Raw genomic sequence first — 15,842 nt, forward strand, 5'->3', positions numbered from 1 at the left:
TGGTCAGGTTGGAGTGGAGTGGAATGGAGAGGGAGAGGTGGTGGAGCGGATTTGAATGGAGTGGGAGTGGGGTGGGGTGATGTCTGGTGGTATAGCGTGGGGTGGAGTTGTTCGGAGTGGAGTGGAGTGGAGAGGAGCGGAGAACTTGGTGGAGTGGAATGGAAGTGGAAGTGGAGTGGAATTGAGTGGACTGGAGCGTGGTGGGGGTGGGGTGGTGTGAGGTTTGTCGGGGTGGAGTGGAGTGGAGAATTTGGTGGAGTGGAATGGAAGTGGAAGTGGAGTGGAATTGAGTGAACTGGAGCGTGGTGGGGGTGGGGTGGTGTGAGGTTTGTCAGGGTGGAGTGGAGTGGAGAACTTGGTGGAGTGGAGTCGAGTGGAAATACTATGTTTCCTTACTGTTGTTTCAGTCCTTCCATTGCCCTCTTCGCCAACACGGTGGTTGGAGCCATGCCGCCGTATGCCAAGATAGCATCATCCACCACATTGGTCCCTGGTTTGAATCTGACCATCATTCCAGCGTTCACAATGGAGATGTCGTCATCTTTACGGTGAGCCTGTTTAAATCCGCTGAAGTACTCGTCCTGAAAATCAGACAGACACATTCTGAAAACACTATTTTCTATTGAACTTACATGAGGTAGATACTCATGAACTACATAACAGCTAATTGCCAAATGTTAGATTGATCTATGCGTACCGACAAGCAAATGTGTTACAAGCCTGAACGAGCTTATTACTTCAGTTTAAACATTGTGTGATACAGGGTGATACACTCTTCTGTTCTCTGTACATGTAAACTACTTCCTAGAAATTAAAACACTGCATCACAGATGACGATGTTTTTTTGGTTGTTGTTTAACGCCGTAATCAGCAATATCATAGCGTTATGACGACGGTCCGTAAATAATCGAGTCTGGACCAGACAATCCAGTGACATTATGAACATCGAAATACGCAGTTGGGATACGATGACATGCATCAACCAAGTCAGCGAGCCTGACCACCCGATCCCGTTAGTCGCCTCTTACGACAAGCATAGTCGCCTTTGACGGCAAGCATGCATATGGGTTGCTGAAGACCCAATTGCGTGGGTACATTAAGCTGACACGCCGTGATATAACTGGAATACTGTTAAAAGCGGCGTTAAACCCAACTCACTCACTCACTCACTCAAGCACAGGGTGTTGGGATCTGTGGAAGCCTGACCTATTTTTTCTTCTTCGTTCTGTCATTTATTTACCTCGGATGTAAAGGGAAGGTGAACCGACAACAGAATCTCTTTGGGATGCACTGCTATCTTTCTGTATCCTTTAAAAAAGTCTCCGTCCATCCTTACCGTCCTTTGAGGTTCACCTGTTGGAAGTACAGATGTCGGGTACAGGAGAAACAGATGACTGGTTAGTCATACATTGTTTTTTTGATGATATTTAATTCGCTTTGTTTTCCAATTTTTAGTTTACCAGGGTCGGATACAAGGTTTCACTTATTGTCATTGTCCATATTGTAGCTATACTCAAAATATTCATGCATAGTACATTCATAAAAATATACCTATTAATACAATTTGTCTGCGACAAAATAATTATGGTGGAAGGACATCAATCCTAAATCAACGCGTGTATGGCTGCTTGTACCAGTCCGACCTTTTGCCGATTTTGTACATGGACTCGTGTTTCTGCTTGTGCTAGTCAGGCCTTATGTCGGCTTTGTGCACGCACGTGTATTAGCTGCTTATACTCGTCCGGCCTTTTGACGGTTTTGTTCAGGCCCATGTGTGTTGCTGCTTTTATTAGTCCTGCCTTATGTCGGTTTTGTGCACGCACGTGTTTTAGCTGCTTATACTATTCCGGTCTTTTGCCGATTGTGTGCATGTACGTGTGCATGATTGCTTTTACAAGTCGGGCCTTTTACCGGTTTTGTACATGCACGTGTTTAAGCTGCCACTTCTAGTCCGGCCTTCTGGCGTTATTGTGCATGCACGTGCGTGTGGCTGCTTGTACCAGTCAGATCTTGTGCATGCACATGTTTTTGACTGCTTTATGAATCAGGCCTTATCTGGATTGTGTGCATGCCTGTGTGTGTGGCTGCTTTTACTAGTCTGCTTTATGCATGCACGTGATTGTTGCTGCTTGTACACGTCGGGCCTTTGACGGTTTTGTGCATGCACGTGTGTATGGCTGATTGTACTAATCAGGCCAGATGTCGGTTTTGTGCATGCCCGTGTGTGTGGCTGCGCTACTAGTCAAGCCTTTTGTCGGTTTTATGCATGCACGTGTTTTTAGCTGCTTGTACCAGTCCGGCTTTTGTCGGTATTATGCATGCACGTGTTTTTAGCTGCTTGTACTAGTCCGGCTTTTGTCGGTATTATGCATGCACGTGTTTTTAGCTGCTTGTACTATTACGGCTTTTGTCGGTTTTATGCATGCACGTGTTTTTAGCTGCTTGCACTAGTACGGCTTTTGTCGGTTTTATGCATGCACGTGTTTTTAGCTGCTTGCACTAGTACGGCTTTTGTCGGTTTAATGCATGCACGTGTTTTTAGCTGCTTGCACTAGTACGGCTTTTGTCGGTTTTATGCATGCACGTGTTTTAAGCTGCTTGTACTGGTCCGCCTTTTCTTTGCACTAGTCCGGTCTGTTGCCCACTTTATCGTGCCAATCAACTGGGATGCCATGAGTCAGAGTAACATGGATGACCCACTCAGACACAAAAAGGACATCAACTGCATTTAATCTGAACGCTGTCAGGTGGTGCTGATGTGCAAACACAAAAAAATCACGTTAAATCACATAGACGTATCTGTACTTAACAATGAGTGAGTGAGTTAATATTTAAAGTCACATCGGCAATTTTCCAGCCATATAGTGACTAAGTACTTAACAATGAAACCTGTGAATGTCCCATATGCAATGCACTGTCTTTACAAGTCGTCAACAGAGCTAACAGCTGTGGCGAGATGTACCTTTACTTCCGACCGTGAGCGTTGCACCTGCAGCCATGAGGAGAGGGATGAGATCAGATATAGGACTTGCAGTCATGATGTTGCCTCCAATACTCTGGAATAATGACCAAAAAAATCAAAATACATAAGAAATAACAGTACAGATATGCAAAAACGTCGTATCAAAACTCATAGGAATGAATTATCTTTTCAGGTTAGAAGAGAGAGCGTGACCAGCCGTTCCAATAAGTCGCTTCTTACGACCAGCATAAAATTTAGATTGATGGGGATTTCTTACCCAGAATCTCCACGGGTATACTTCAATTAGAGTGACATTATGGTTGATTTCCGGACTGTGTCCTTGACTTTGACCAAAACTCGTGCTGTGTGCCCAGCCGGTGTCGTGTTTTATGTTAAGTATGGATAAGATATATGGATGAAAAGCTTAATACAATTAGGAGCGACGTTTCTGTGTCAGGTTGATTGAGATGTCTTTGATTTTGTCCCATTGGGTGCTGTGTCTCCAAAGATGACTCCCAGTCAGCTTTATCAGACCACATCCGTGACAACACCAGCCACAGCATCCAGTGGGACAAATCAAAGCCCTTACAACCAATCTCAGAGACTTCAAAATCACAAAACTCCAAAAAGCCATCAACATCAAAATATGCCAACCATCAATCAAACGTGATCATGGCCATTACATATCCCCGACATATCATCAACTCATCACTGACCCCAATCAGTCCTTTTGTTTTTACTGCTACCTTCACCTGTGAAGACGTTTACCTTATATCATCCCTTTCGTGTACATAACAGGCACCGCCTCCGTGGTCTAGTGGTAGAGCGTCCGCCCGGAGAGCGGAAGGTCCGGGTTTGATCCCCGGCCGCGTCATACCAAAAGACGTCAAAAGATAATACTTGTTGTTACCCTGTCTGGCGCTCGGCGTTAAGGGGCTAAAACAAGGACTGGTCGGCTCGGAGTTAGTATACTAAGTCTGAGTGTGGTATTCATGTGAAACTGCGGCATGGTATCTCAGAGGGCTAGCACTATAAATCGGCATCGGTCCGGACAGGTACAAGCAGCCACACAAACACACACACGTACATGCACGTCCCTTTATAAGTGCAATAATCTTGGACGTGACGTTAAACCCCATTTCATCTCACATAAGAGGCTTCGCTTCAGTGTAACTTCATCCTATTCTACTCAATTGTATAAACTTTGCCTCCTACCTGTATATATTCTTGTCAATCACTTGCTTGATAACGATGTTAAAACTTACACCGAAACGTCGCTCATAATTGTAATAAAGAAGTTGTTCATCCATATATCTTACTCATACTTAGTACTTCAACTTCTAAATGCCTCTAAAAGAAGAGTTTTATGTTCGCCGTGTGTGTCCGTGTTCATTATGTCAACTCACCGCCACGTTCCTTATCTGATGCCCTGCAAACCACCTCAGCATCTCAACAAAGGCACTGAATGAGCGGGTCTTGCACTCTGCAAGGTAACCACATTTTGATTTAAAGATAGGGAGGACGAGATATGAAAGAAACCAAGAAACCCTTCCCATTATCATAAGAAATCTTTGCTATAAGCAGAGTCCTTAGTACGATTCCGACTATATCATGGGCATGTGTTTATGAATCACTATCAATTAGTGATGATACCAGGTGTTCGCGAAAAAGTGTGCGTATCCTGTCCCACTGGTGGCAACCGTGTCACTACTGCTGCTGCTACTACTACTACTACCACCACTACTACTACTACCACCACCACTACTACTACTACTACTGCTACTATTTTTACTACTATCTCTTACTACTATTACAACGTTTACTAAAACTACTGCTACTACTACCACTACTTTTACTGCTCCTACTACTACTAGTACTACTACTACTACTAGTACTACTACTACTTTTACTACTATTACTACTACTACCTCTACCACTACTACTACTATTCCTACTACTACCTCTACTACTACTACTACTATTACTACGTTTACTACAACTACTACTACTACTACTACTACTACTATTACTACCTCTACTACTACTACTACTACTACTATTACTACTACTACTACAACTGCTACTATTTTTACTACTATCTCTACTACTACTACTACTATTACTACTTTTACTACAACTACTACTGCTACTACTTTTACTGCTACTACTACTATTACTACTACTTTTACTGCTACTATTACTATTACTACTACTACTATTACTACTACTACTACTACTACTATTATTATTACTACTACTACTACTACTATTACTACTACTTCTTCTACTACTACTTCTACTACTACTACTTATGGTTTATGAGTTTCATATTATGGCGACATATAACTATGCCATATATGACTTTAACATAAGAAATTTTACGACCTCCAAAAGACATTTTCCGACCTGGCAACTCTTTTACTGCCTTCCGAAGCACCTCGTCCATGGTTGCCAAGGTAACTGACGCTCCCAGTGTTATTCCAGTGGTCGTATGCTCTACAAGGTTCAGTTCCGCAATGTTCCCTGCAGCAACTAACACTGGGTAGTGCATATTCTTAAACTTGGTCTCAATTCCTGTAAAATAAATGCAATGGAAGAAGTATCAAACGATTAGGCAACGTTGCAATCTCATTAAAATCAGATCTTAGTTTTCGCTACCGCTAAACAAAGATCTGAGGACAACCCATTTCGGGTCACGTCAGAACGACGAATGAAATGACCGACGAGAAATCGACATTAGCCAATCAGAAGGCAGCTTTCTCGAGCTTTACGACACTAGTTTCAAACTGGTGACTACGCTTCGAAACATATTTTGACGTATTCTCGGTTAATAAAATTAAAACTGATAAGAAGAACATTCTGGAATGGCTTATAGATTACCTAGATTGTATGGATATAATCATAACAACCGTAACTGTCGTTCGGAAGACCCCGTGTTAAATATTTCGTGGTTGCATGATAAGAAAACACATTCCGACTGTCATTTTCAGGATCTGGTAAGCGACGCTCTGATTGGCTGGATGAAAGGTCGTTCTGACGTGACCCGTAATTGGATGTCCTCAGATCTTTGTTTAGCGGAAGCGAGAACTAAGATCTGATTTTAATGAGATTGGGCAACGTTGCTTCTTTTCGTGATTTGGAAATATATAGGTTTGAACTGGGCAAATGTATGATTTATATTATGTTTACTGTCTGCGAAACAAATAGTGAGTGAGCTGGATTTACACCGCTCTTATCAGTATTCCAGTTACAACATGGCGTGTCAGCTTCATGTGGGGAGGATGCAGGTCTCAGACGTTTACCACGAGCACGGTATGGTGCTGACAAACCTAGAAACATAATCGGGGTGAACCTTGATTGGAACACACGATCATAGGTTCCTGGCAAAAGTAAGGGACGCAACTCTGCACAGAGAAGGGCGGCGCCTTAAACATCTTTCAGAGGCAAGATAGTTAACTGACTATAAAAGTCCAGTTTCAAACCTTGCCGAACTAGGCTGGTATTGTGGTGTTAGATTTTGGCTGGGCGAACGAGTCTATACATAGTCCAATCAAAATCGCGCACCGAAATCGAAATCCGGTTCGTAAACTGTCGTGCAGAGTTCGGTCGATAGCAGGATTTGCACAGCATGGGCACCGCCAACTCGTTGTCAACAGATATTTTCCAAACCTTTTCATGTTTTTAATCAAGGTGCTAACGTGATTTGATTCACTTCGCGATGTAAGACCCGTTTTATCAAATATAGACCGGTACCTTGATTGTCGATCAGGTCGTCCTGACTGGGCGCCGCAATTTAGTTTGAAGCAAATGCAAGTGAATCGAGAGGTGGAATCTGATTGGTCCATAGGAGAGGCATAGAAGGATTAAACTCGTAACAGCCACTGGAAAGAGCCCAGGAATTCCAGCCTAGTTCGGCAATGGTGGAAACTGGACTTTTAAACTCTCTTGCCTCGGGAAGATTCACCTTAAACGACTGGCAACCTGTCCCCGGCTGGGCATTAGTCCGGACTAGTACACGCACGCATACACGCACACGCACACGCACACGCACACGCACACACACGTGCATGCACGTCGCTATTTAAGTGCAATAATCTTGGACGCGACGTGAAACGCCATTTCACCTCACCTCACCTTATACGCCCAGAACGCGTCTACAGCAGATGCTTGTTCTTCGCGATATGAATTTATTCGGTACTTTGCAAAACAAGCGTAACATCATTTTTGAAATTTAGAAAATATGGTCAAGCAGAAAGACCTTATCATACCTCAACCTTTTCCAGCTCCGTATACCTGTGCATTAGATTTTATCGTTGACCTCCCTAGAACTAGTGTAACAACGCGTATCTCTATACGTATATACAAACCTATTTCAGAATTCCCAATGACAAGTTTAGCATTGGGGAAATTAGCCTTGACGTCCAGAAGTTCTACCAGGGTTGCCGGCCGGTACCATGTCACTCTGTCGCTGGTGAATTTCAGAGATGACTGGTAGAACTCGGACTTCGTCTACATGAACGAGAGGCAAAACAGTACTGAGATTGTAAACAGTCTGTTTGGTTTTTATGCATTATGTTTATGGTTGATTTGGTAGCATGGTTTAAATTTAGATAATTTTTGAATATTGCGTTTGTTGTTGTTTAACGCTGCACCCAACAATATTTCAGTTGTATGACGGCGGTCTGTAAATACACCAGTGCGGACCAGACAATCCAGTGATTGACATCATGAGCATCGATCTACGTAACTGAGATAAATCAACCAAGTTAGCCAGCTTGACCACCCGATCCCGTTAGTCGCCTCTTGCGACAAGCATGGGTTGCTAAAGTCCAATTCCAAACCGGATCTCACGGGTTGAAAATTGCGTTAAAGTAAACAACACAAAGACATACATTAGACGTAACTGCACAGATATATTATGTGTTATTTCTGTTTCGTTCGGACCGTCTCCGTGGTCTAGTGGTAGAGCGTCCGCCCGGAGAGCGGAAGGCCGCGTCATGCCAAAGACGTTAAAAGACGATAATTGTTGTTACCCTGTTTGGCGCTCGGCATTAAGGGGCTAAAACAAGGACTGGTCGGCTCGGAGTCAGTATACTGTGTCTGAATGGGGTATTTATGTTAACCTGCGGCATGGTATCTCAGTGAGCTAGCACTATAAATCGGCATCAGTCCGGACTAGTTCATGTACAAGCAGCTACACAAACACATACACCTACATGCACATCGCTATATAAGTGCAATAATCTTGGACGCGACGTTAATCCCCATTTCACCTTACCTCACCTCACCTTTTTCATTCTGAGTCATGCTAATACGATTATTGCTACATGTGAATATATTTAATACAAACCTTCAGCTCAGGTGGAAAGATGGGTTCCTGGGAAGGATCATACGCCATATGCCTGTTTGTCATTGCGTCAGAATTACCAGTGTCTCCGTGTGTTGTACCATTTTGAACTCCCTTGTACAATGAAACAAAACTATTGTTATCATTATTTACATTTTGATGCAAAATCACACATTGACGGTTTCGAGTGTTAAGTGACTAGTGCTAAGCAGCAAACAGAAAGCCTTCTGTTTCACTTTCAGGCCAGCCGACTTCATCCAAGCGAAGGACTCTGCAGGGTTGCTGATCTACTCAACACACTGCACATAAACCCGATGCAGTGGTCGTTCAGATACCCTCCCCTTGAAAAATGGAGTCTAGGTCGATTTGATATGGCACTTCGCTTGGTTGACACTCATGTCTGTACCATCCAGCAGTACAGAACCATAAACAAAATCAACACTGGCAATGAAATGATGTCCCACATCCCTGACTCGTTTAAGTAGATCCGTATGCTTTCCAGTTTGCATTCTCAACTCCCTGGGGACGCCTAAGGGCGTTAGATGTTTCTTACACCCACGGGTACCCATTCCCTGCTGGGTGAACAGAGGCACATTCGAAATAAGTCACTTGCCCTGAGTGACACCACACGTTTTGATATTTGTGTTTCGGGTGTATGTACGTATTTGTGTTTCCAAGAGCTGGTCATCTACTATTGGACGAGTAGGTTCCTTAAAAGTGAATGTACTGTACAGTAGGGGTAGTGACAATACGGTAAAGACATTGTCCATAGGGTGAATAACAACCTGGTCACTCGCGGGTGACCAGGCTGACCGGCTGTCCACTTCGTCCCGTACAAATAAGACTACATAACTCCCTGAATATTTCATACCCGCTACACATGTGACATATTGCAATTGTCGGTTCAGGTGAGCTAACAAACTCATTTACAGTGTAGCTTGCCAGTATTGGCTTTTTCAATGTGACCCACTCAGACGGTGTCTACAGAGTCACTTGACCGACTGGATAGTGTTCGTGGTGATTGTACTTGTTCTTCAATGACAATGTACATGCTCACCAAACTGGGTGGAAACGCTCCTGAAGAGGAACATGTCTTCAGATCAACAGCTTTATAGCTACTTTGTCATGTCTCACAAGTCAAATACTTTCCCGAAGTAGGTCACGAGCCAAGTAATAAATATTCAGAATATTTCAACTGCTTTTTCAAGAGGCTTGACGTTCTACAGAGACAGATGACAAGTTACACAAGAGCACACAATTGACCTGTTGAGCTGTCTAAACTACAAGCGCTTTCTTAACGTTTCTCAACTCAAATATCATTTATGACAATCTATAAATATATTACCTACTCGCGTTGTGAAAGATATATTTCTTTAATACCGGGGTGGTACAATATGATCATAAATAGTGCACATAAACTGCCCTTATCTACACTTGAACATGGGATTTGACCAACACATTACAAACGTTATGCAAAGGTTACGCGGCTGAACTGTATTATAAGATACTCAATGGCATGATGCGCGAAATACTGTCTATGATAACCGAGTCAAATATATCACCATTGAATAAAAATTTCTTGTTTGTTTATTATTATCCACCATCAAACATCTCTGGAAACTAGCCGGGGAGAAGTATGACCATTTAACTAATATTGCAACGCTTGTATTCTATGGATGAGCTCAAATTGTTTCTGAAGAATGCTATTGTAAAACTGTTGCCAATGATTGTAAAGTGACTAGTGCTAAGCAGCAAACAGAAAGCCTTCTGTTTCACTTTCAGGCCAGCCGACTTCATCCAAGCGAAGGACTCTGCAGGGTTGCTGATCCACTCAACACACTGCACATAAACCCGATGCAGTGGTCGTTCAGATACCCTCCCCTTGAAAAACGGAGTCTAGGTCGATTTGATATGGCACTTCGCTTGGTTGACACTCATGTCTGTACCATCCAGCAGTACAGAACCATCAACAAAATCAACACTGACATTGAAATGATGTCCCACATTCCTGACTCGTTTAAGTAGATCCGTATGCTTTCCAGTTTGCATTCTCAACTCCCTGGGGACGCCTAAGGGCGTTAGATGTTTCTTACACCCACGGGTACCCATTCCCTGCTGGGTGAACAGAGGCACATTCGAAATAAGTCACTTGCCCTGAGTGACACCACACGTTTTGATATTTGTGTTTCGGGTGTATGTACGTATTTGTGTTTCCAAGAGCTGGTCATCTACTATTGGACGAGTAGGTTCCTTAAAAGTGAATGTACTGAACAGTAGGGGTAGTGACAATACGGTAAAGACTGTAAACATTGTCCATAGGGTGAATAACAACCTGGTCACTCGCGGGTGATCAGGCTGACCGGCTGTCCACTTCGTCCCGTACAAATAAGACTACATAACTCCCTGAATATTTCATACCCGCTACAAATGTAACATATTGTCGGTTCAGGTGAGCTAACAAACTCATTTACAGTGTAGCTTGCCAGTATTGGCTTTTTCAATGTGACCCACTCAGACGGTGTCTACAGAGTCACTTGACCGACTGGATAGTGTTCATGGTGATTGTACTTGTTCTCCAGTGAGAATGTACATGCTCACCAAACTGGGTGGAAACGCTCCTGAAGAGGAACATGTCTTCAGATCAACAGCTTTATAGCTACTTTGTCATGTCTCACAAGTCAAATACTTTCCCGAAGTAGGTCACGAGCCAAGTAATAAATAATCAGAATATTTCAACTGCTTTTTCAAGAGGCTTGACGTTCTACAGAGACGGATGACAAGTTACACAAGAGCACACAATTGACCTGTTGAGCTGTCTAAACTACAAGCGCTTTCTTAACGTTTCTCAACTCAAATATCATTTATGACAATCTATAATTATATTACCTACTCGGGTTTTGAAAGATATATTTCTTTAATACCGGGGTGGTACAATATGATCATAAATAGTGCACATAAACTGCCCGTATATACCCTTGAACATTGGACTTGACAACACATTACAAACGTTATGCAAACTTTTTAAGGTTACGCGGCTGAACTGTATTATAAGATACTCAATGGCATGATGCGCGAAATACTGTCTATGATAACCGAGTCAAATATATCACCATTGAATAAAAATTTCTTGTTTGTTTATTATTATCCACCATCAAACATCTCTGGAAACTAGCCGGGGAGAAGTATGACCATTTAACTAATATTGCAACGCTTGTATTCTATGGATGAGCTCAAATTGTTTCTGAAGAATGCTATTGTAAAACTGTTGCCAATGATTGTAAAGCACGTGTTTAGGTCTTGTACGATCAATATGAATAACCGAAATGTACTTTGTAACACCATATGTGATATATCGGGTGTAAATGTTTTTGTTAAGTACGTGAGTTTGATTTTACCCCGCTTTTTCGCAATATTCCAGCATATCACCAGAAATGGGCTTCACACATTGTACCATGTCGGGAATCGAACCCGGGTCTTCGGCGTGACGATGATGATGATGTTAATCTTGCCTTATTACTTGGTGGATGTCCAATAGAATGTATAAAGGATTTAAAAGGGAAGTGTGGACAGAAAAAATAATTAATCTAAGCCTCTTTATAAGGAAACGGCAATACCTGCTAAAAATATTGTATGTTTATGAACATGTGTAAATATACCCCCAATTCATATTGTTTGCATATTGTAATATTCATTCATTTGAAGGAAATAAAGAATAGCTATCTATCTATCAACATGGATTGTAGATTGTATGGCAACATTATATCACTGAAATGAGACGGTATGTACAAAATTTGTACGTACCTTTGACTCTGCCCCTGAATTCAACCGACAGCAGTTTTCTCCCATTCCACATCCATCCTGCAATATTTAAGACATGGCGACTACTTTAAAGAAAATATCACCATGGACATAAAACATATCCTTATGTTTAGGTGTAGAATCTATCGTCTGCTGCACACCATTGCCACAGAAAGCCAAGAAAATCTCAAAATGCCAGGGTAGATTTAATGCAGATAATTCTTAAGATTTATAAAGGAACAGTTGTTGATTGTTTGTTGTTTGTTTGCTTGTGGTTCAACTCCGCACTCAGCAATACTCCAGCTATATGACGGCGGACTGTAAGTTATCGAGTCTGGAGCAGACAATCCAGTGATTGACACCATTAGCATCGATCCACGTAATTGGGATCGATGACATGCACCAACCAAGTCAGCTAGCCTGACCGATCAGTTGTTGTATCATATCAAGGGAACATAGTGTGTTGACCTTATTATTTAAACTAAATAATGGCATTCACGTGTTTAATAGCTACTATATGAAAGGGTACGATAAGTATTATACAATATCATTTCTATCTCTAAGGACGACACTCGGTGTACATCTGTGTACAACAGTGTAGGATGTTTCCAGCGTAAAGGCCTACCTTGGCGAAATAGTTGTATCCTTGCAGTATAGGCCTGTATCCAGTACAACGGCACAGATTGCCTGCAATGTAGGATATAACGTCACCGTGACAATTGCAGTGTGGAGAATAATGTAAAGTGACTTTGCTTTCACACCGTTGAGTGAGTGAGTGAGTGAGTGAGTGCTTGAGTGAGTGAGTGAGTGAGTGAGTGAGTGAGTGAGTGAGTGAGTGAGTGGCACGGGTACAGCTAGACACATCACCAACAGCAGGTTTCTGGCTCGCCTGAGGGACGCCACTCTGCACAGCGATTTGGAACGCCGCTCTGCACAGCGATTTTTGGGCGCCACTCTTCACAGCGATTTGGGGCGCCACTCTGCACAGCGATTTGGGACGCCTCTCTGCACAGCGATTTGGGGCGCCACTCTTCACAGCGATTTTGGACGCCACTCTGCATAGTGATTTGGGCTATCACTTTTTTTAGTAAAGTACAGATTCTCTTACCTTCATGGGTTGACTCTACCCAAAATGTACGATAATCTGTACTTTACTCAAAAAAGTGATAACCCAAATATAACATTTATACATTTAACTACTTTCTACTATGTAGTTTTTACAGAGTTAAGTGCATAGAGATATCAATACATAAACATGTCACATAAGTCAAACAATATGGACTGTCGTTTCTCATATCCATGCTGAATAAATGGACATACATATGTTAGGACAGCTCTATTTGTAGATGTAACGAGATTGGGTGCGCTATCTTGTCACTTTTTTTATGTTTGATTAATTCAATCAAATTGGTCGCTTCCAAAGTATTGTTTGGTGGCCGAGAGGGGACATAGCTCTCTCGCCTTCAATAGCGGCCGCGATGCAGCGATAAAGCGATACCACGAGACGAGAAAGCGATAACATGATACGAGAAAGCGATACCACGAGACGAGACAGGGCCTCGTGTTATCGGTTTCTCGTCTCGTGGTATCGCCTTCTCGTTTCGTGTTATCGCTTTCTTGTCTCATGGTATCGCTTTCTTGTCTCCTGTAATCGCTTTATCGCGGCCGTGGCTGACAGAAAGCGGCCACCATGGTATTGAAAAAAAACTGCACACGAAGCTGCTTGGTTGCTTCAGGCCGTTTAAAAACAGATAAATTGCGTGCCACAAAAAAATACATTTTTGCAAGATGCTTTCTTGAAAACATGTATTAAGGCTCACAGTTTTATTAAAAAAATGAATTGGTTTTTTTGCAGATTAACGGATAACTTGATGCATAGTGTACAGGAACATATACCTAGGAGTTTCAGATAATGACGTTTAACTGTGTCAGCGTTAAGTTTATTTACCATCGAAGTTGTCTTCTATCTGTTCTCTGGTTGGCCACGGGTTGTTTCGGAGGAGGGTGTACATGGACATAACGATCCCCGGGGTACAGAAGCCACACTGGGAGCCGTGGGATTTCGCCAGCTGTTCCTGATCACAGAACACCAAAGTGCAGAGCTCTTAATAATAAATACCGGATTATCTGTTTGTACAAACCACAGTATAGTCTGTCTTACAAACCCTGATACAAATATATATCAAATACAGCCCATGCAAGTCTAGAATGTTTGGCAAGTAGTATCTGAAATTGAAGAGAGTCACTGGGCTCCCTTTTATTATATTCTTTATTAAGATAACTGAACAACTGTTTTTTTCTGTACGATATGTTCATTTCAGAGACTAGAAGTTAGTCTAACCACAGTATAGCATTAATGGAAAATATGTGGCATGTGCATATTATTAACTTAATCTCCTTGATCAAATGGTGTCTTCGATTAGTCACTCTGACGTTCATACGGTTTGGCCCCCACTGTTTGAAAGTTAATATCTTAATGAACTATCACAAAGTGAAAGTCAATTCTTAAGTGTAATGGTGACATCAATTAGCTATTAGCATTTGTGTTAATTGTTTACGACCTCAGCCAGCAATATTCCAGTTATACTACTCAAAGAACGTTAAGGTCAACCCGACTCTTTCATATTACTATAATCGGTCATGCCAGTGTGAGTGGGTTGGGTTTAACGCCGCTTTTAACAGTATTTCAGTTATATCACGTCGTGTCAGCTTGATGTGGGAGCAAAGCCCGAAGTGATGCAGGTCTCAGACGTTTACCACGTCGGTGAAACCCACGAGCACGGGTATGGTGCAAATCTAGAAACATAATTGGGGCCAACCGGGATTCGAACCCACAATCATAGTTTTCTGGCGTGCCCAAGGGACGCAACTCTGCGCAGCGAATTGCGGCGCATTAGACGACTGGGCCATCCTTAACACACACACACACACACACACACACACACACACACACACACCCCTCCCCCATGACAGCTTAACTATAGATAATATAATATTAAAGAATCGAGTGGTCTTTAACCTTTTTGAGTGGAATATATTAAGGTGGCATATAGAAAAAATGACAATTGTTATTTAACTCGATATTTTATCGTCATGAGGATTTACGAATTTAGGGAACTGTTATAAAACCTGAAAAAACTAACATACCTGAACTGGGTGCAGTCTAGTCCTGGTGCTCCCGATTCCTTCCACTGTCGTCACAGACAGACCATGCAAGGAACACACTGGCGCAAGACATGCGTTAACGGAGTAGTGCCTGTGCAGTTAAGTATCAAAGCAGACTCACGATATCTGTATTGTCTTTCTACGTCATTCACGTCAACAACGTGAAGTCTCTTGTGCAACATGCCTTGGATATATTATTAATTATCTGTCTATTACCGTTTTCATACCAAGACTTTATCATGAAAATGTTCAGCGACGGCCTTTAAAGATGTACTTTATGCTTTTTTGACAATGTTGACAACGCGCTATGTTAATTACGTTACGACGGCCATAACGCTGCACGTTTCCAGCGGGCTGCACGTTTCCCGGGGGATCAGCACGTGTTGTTGGCAAGAGATTGTAGTGAGTGAGTTGTGTTTAACGCCGCTTTTAACAGTATTCCATTTATATCACGGCGTGTCAGTTTAATGTAATGTGGGAGGAAAGCGCGAAGTGATGCAGGTCTCAGACGTTTACCACTTCGGTCAAACCCACGAGCACGGGTATGGTGCTGACAAACCTAGAAACATA

General features: G+C 42.4%; 1 protein-coding gene across 1 annotated transcript in view; it reads right to left on the minus strand.

Moving 5' to 3' along the window:
- Positions 1 to 15,842, minus strand: part of LOC124145701 (xanthine dehydrogenase/oxidase-like) — a 65,243-nt gene that overhangs the window by 35,925 nt on the left and 13,476 nt on the right. Inside the window, exons 5-15 of the mRNA XM_048401233.1 lie at positions 15,255 to 15,363; positions 14,056 to 14,182; positions 12,733 to 12,794; positions 12,111 to 12,167; positions 8,313 to 8,423; positions 7,330 to 7,471; positions 5,369 to 5,536; positions 4,369 to 4,445; positions 2,963 to 3,056; positions 1,241 to 1,353; positions 397 to 581 (exon numbers count right to left, since the gene is read on the minus strand). Of these exons, the coding sequence (XP_048257190.1) occupies positions 397 to 581; positions 1,241 to 1,353; positions 2,963 to 3,056; positions 4,369 to 4,445; positions 5,369 to 5,536; positions 7,330 to 7,471; positions 8,313 to 8,423; positions 12,111 to 12,167; positions 12,733 to 12,794; positions 14,056 to 14,182; positions 15,255 to 15,363 (1,245 nt within the window). The remainder of the gene's footprint in view (positions 1 to 396; positions 582 to 1,240; positions 1,354 to 2,962; positions 3,057 to 4,368; positions 4,446 to 5,368; positions 5,537 to 7,329; positions 7,472 to 8,312; positions 8,424 to 12,110; positions 12,168 to 12,732; positions 12,795 to 14,055; positions 14,183 to 15,254; positions 15,364 to 15,842) is intronic.

This window comes from Haliotis rufescens, unplaced genomic scaffold (assembly GCF_023055435.1).
Source record: "Haliotis rufescens isolate VD_foot unplaced genomic scaffold, xgHalRufe1.0.p SCAF_21, whole genome shotgun sequence".
NCBI lineage: Eukaryota > Metazoa > Mollusca > Gastropoda > Lepetellida > Haliotidae > Haliotis > Haliotis rufescens.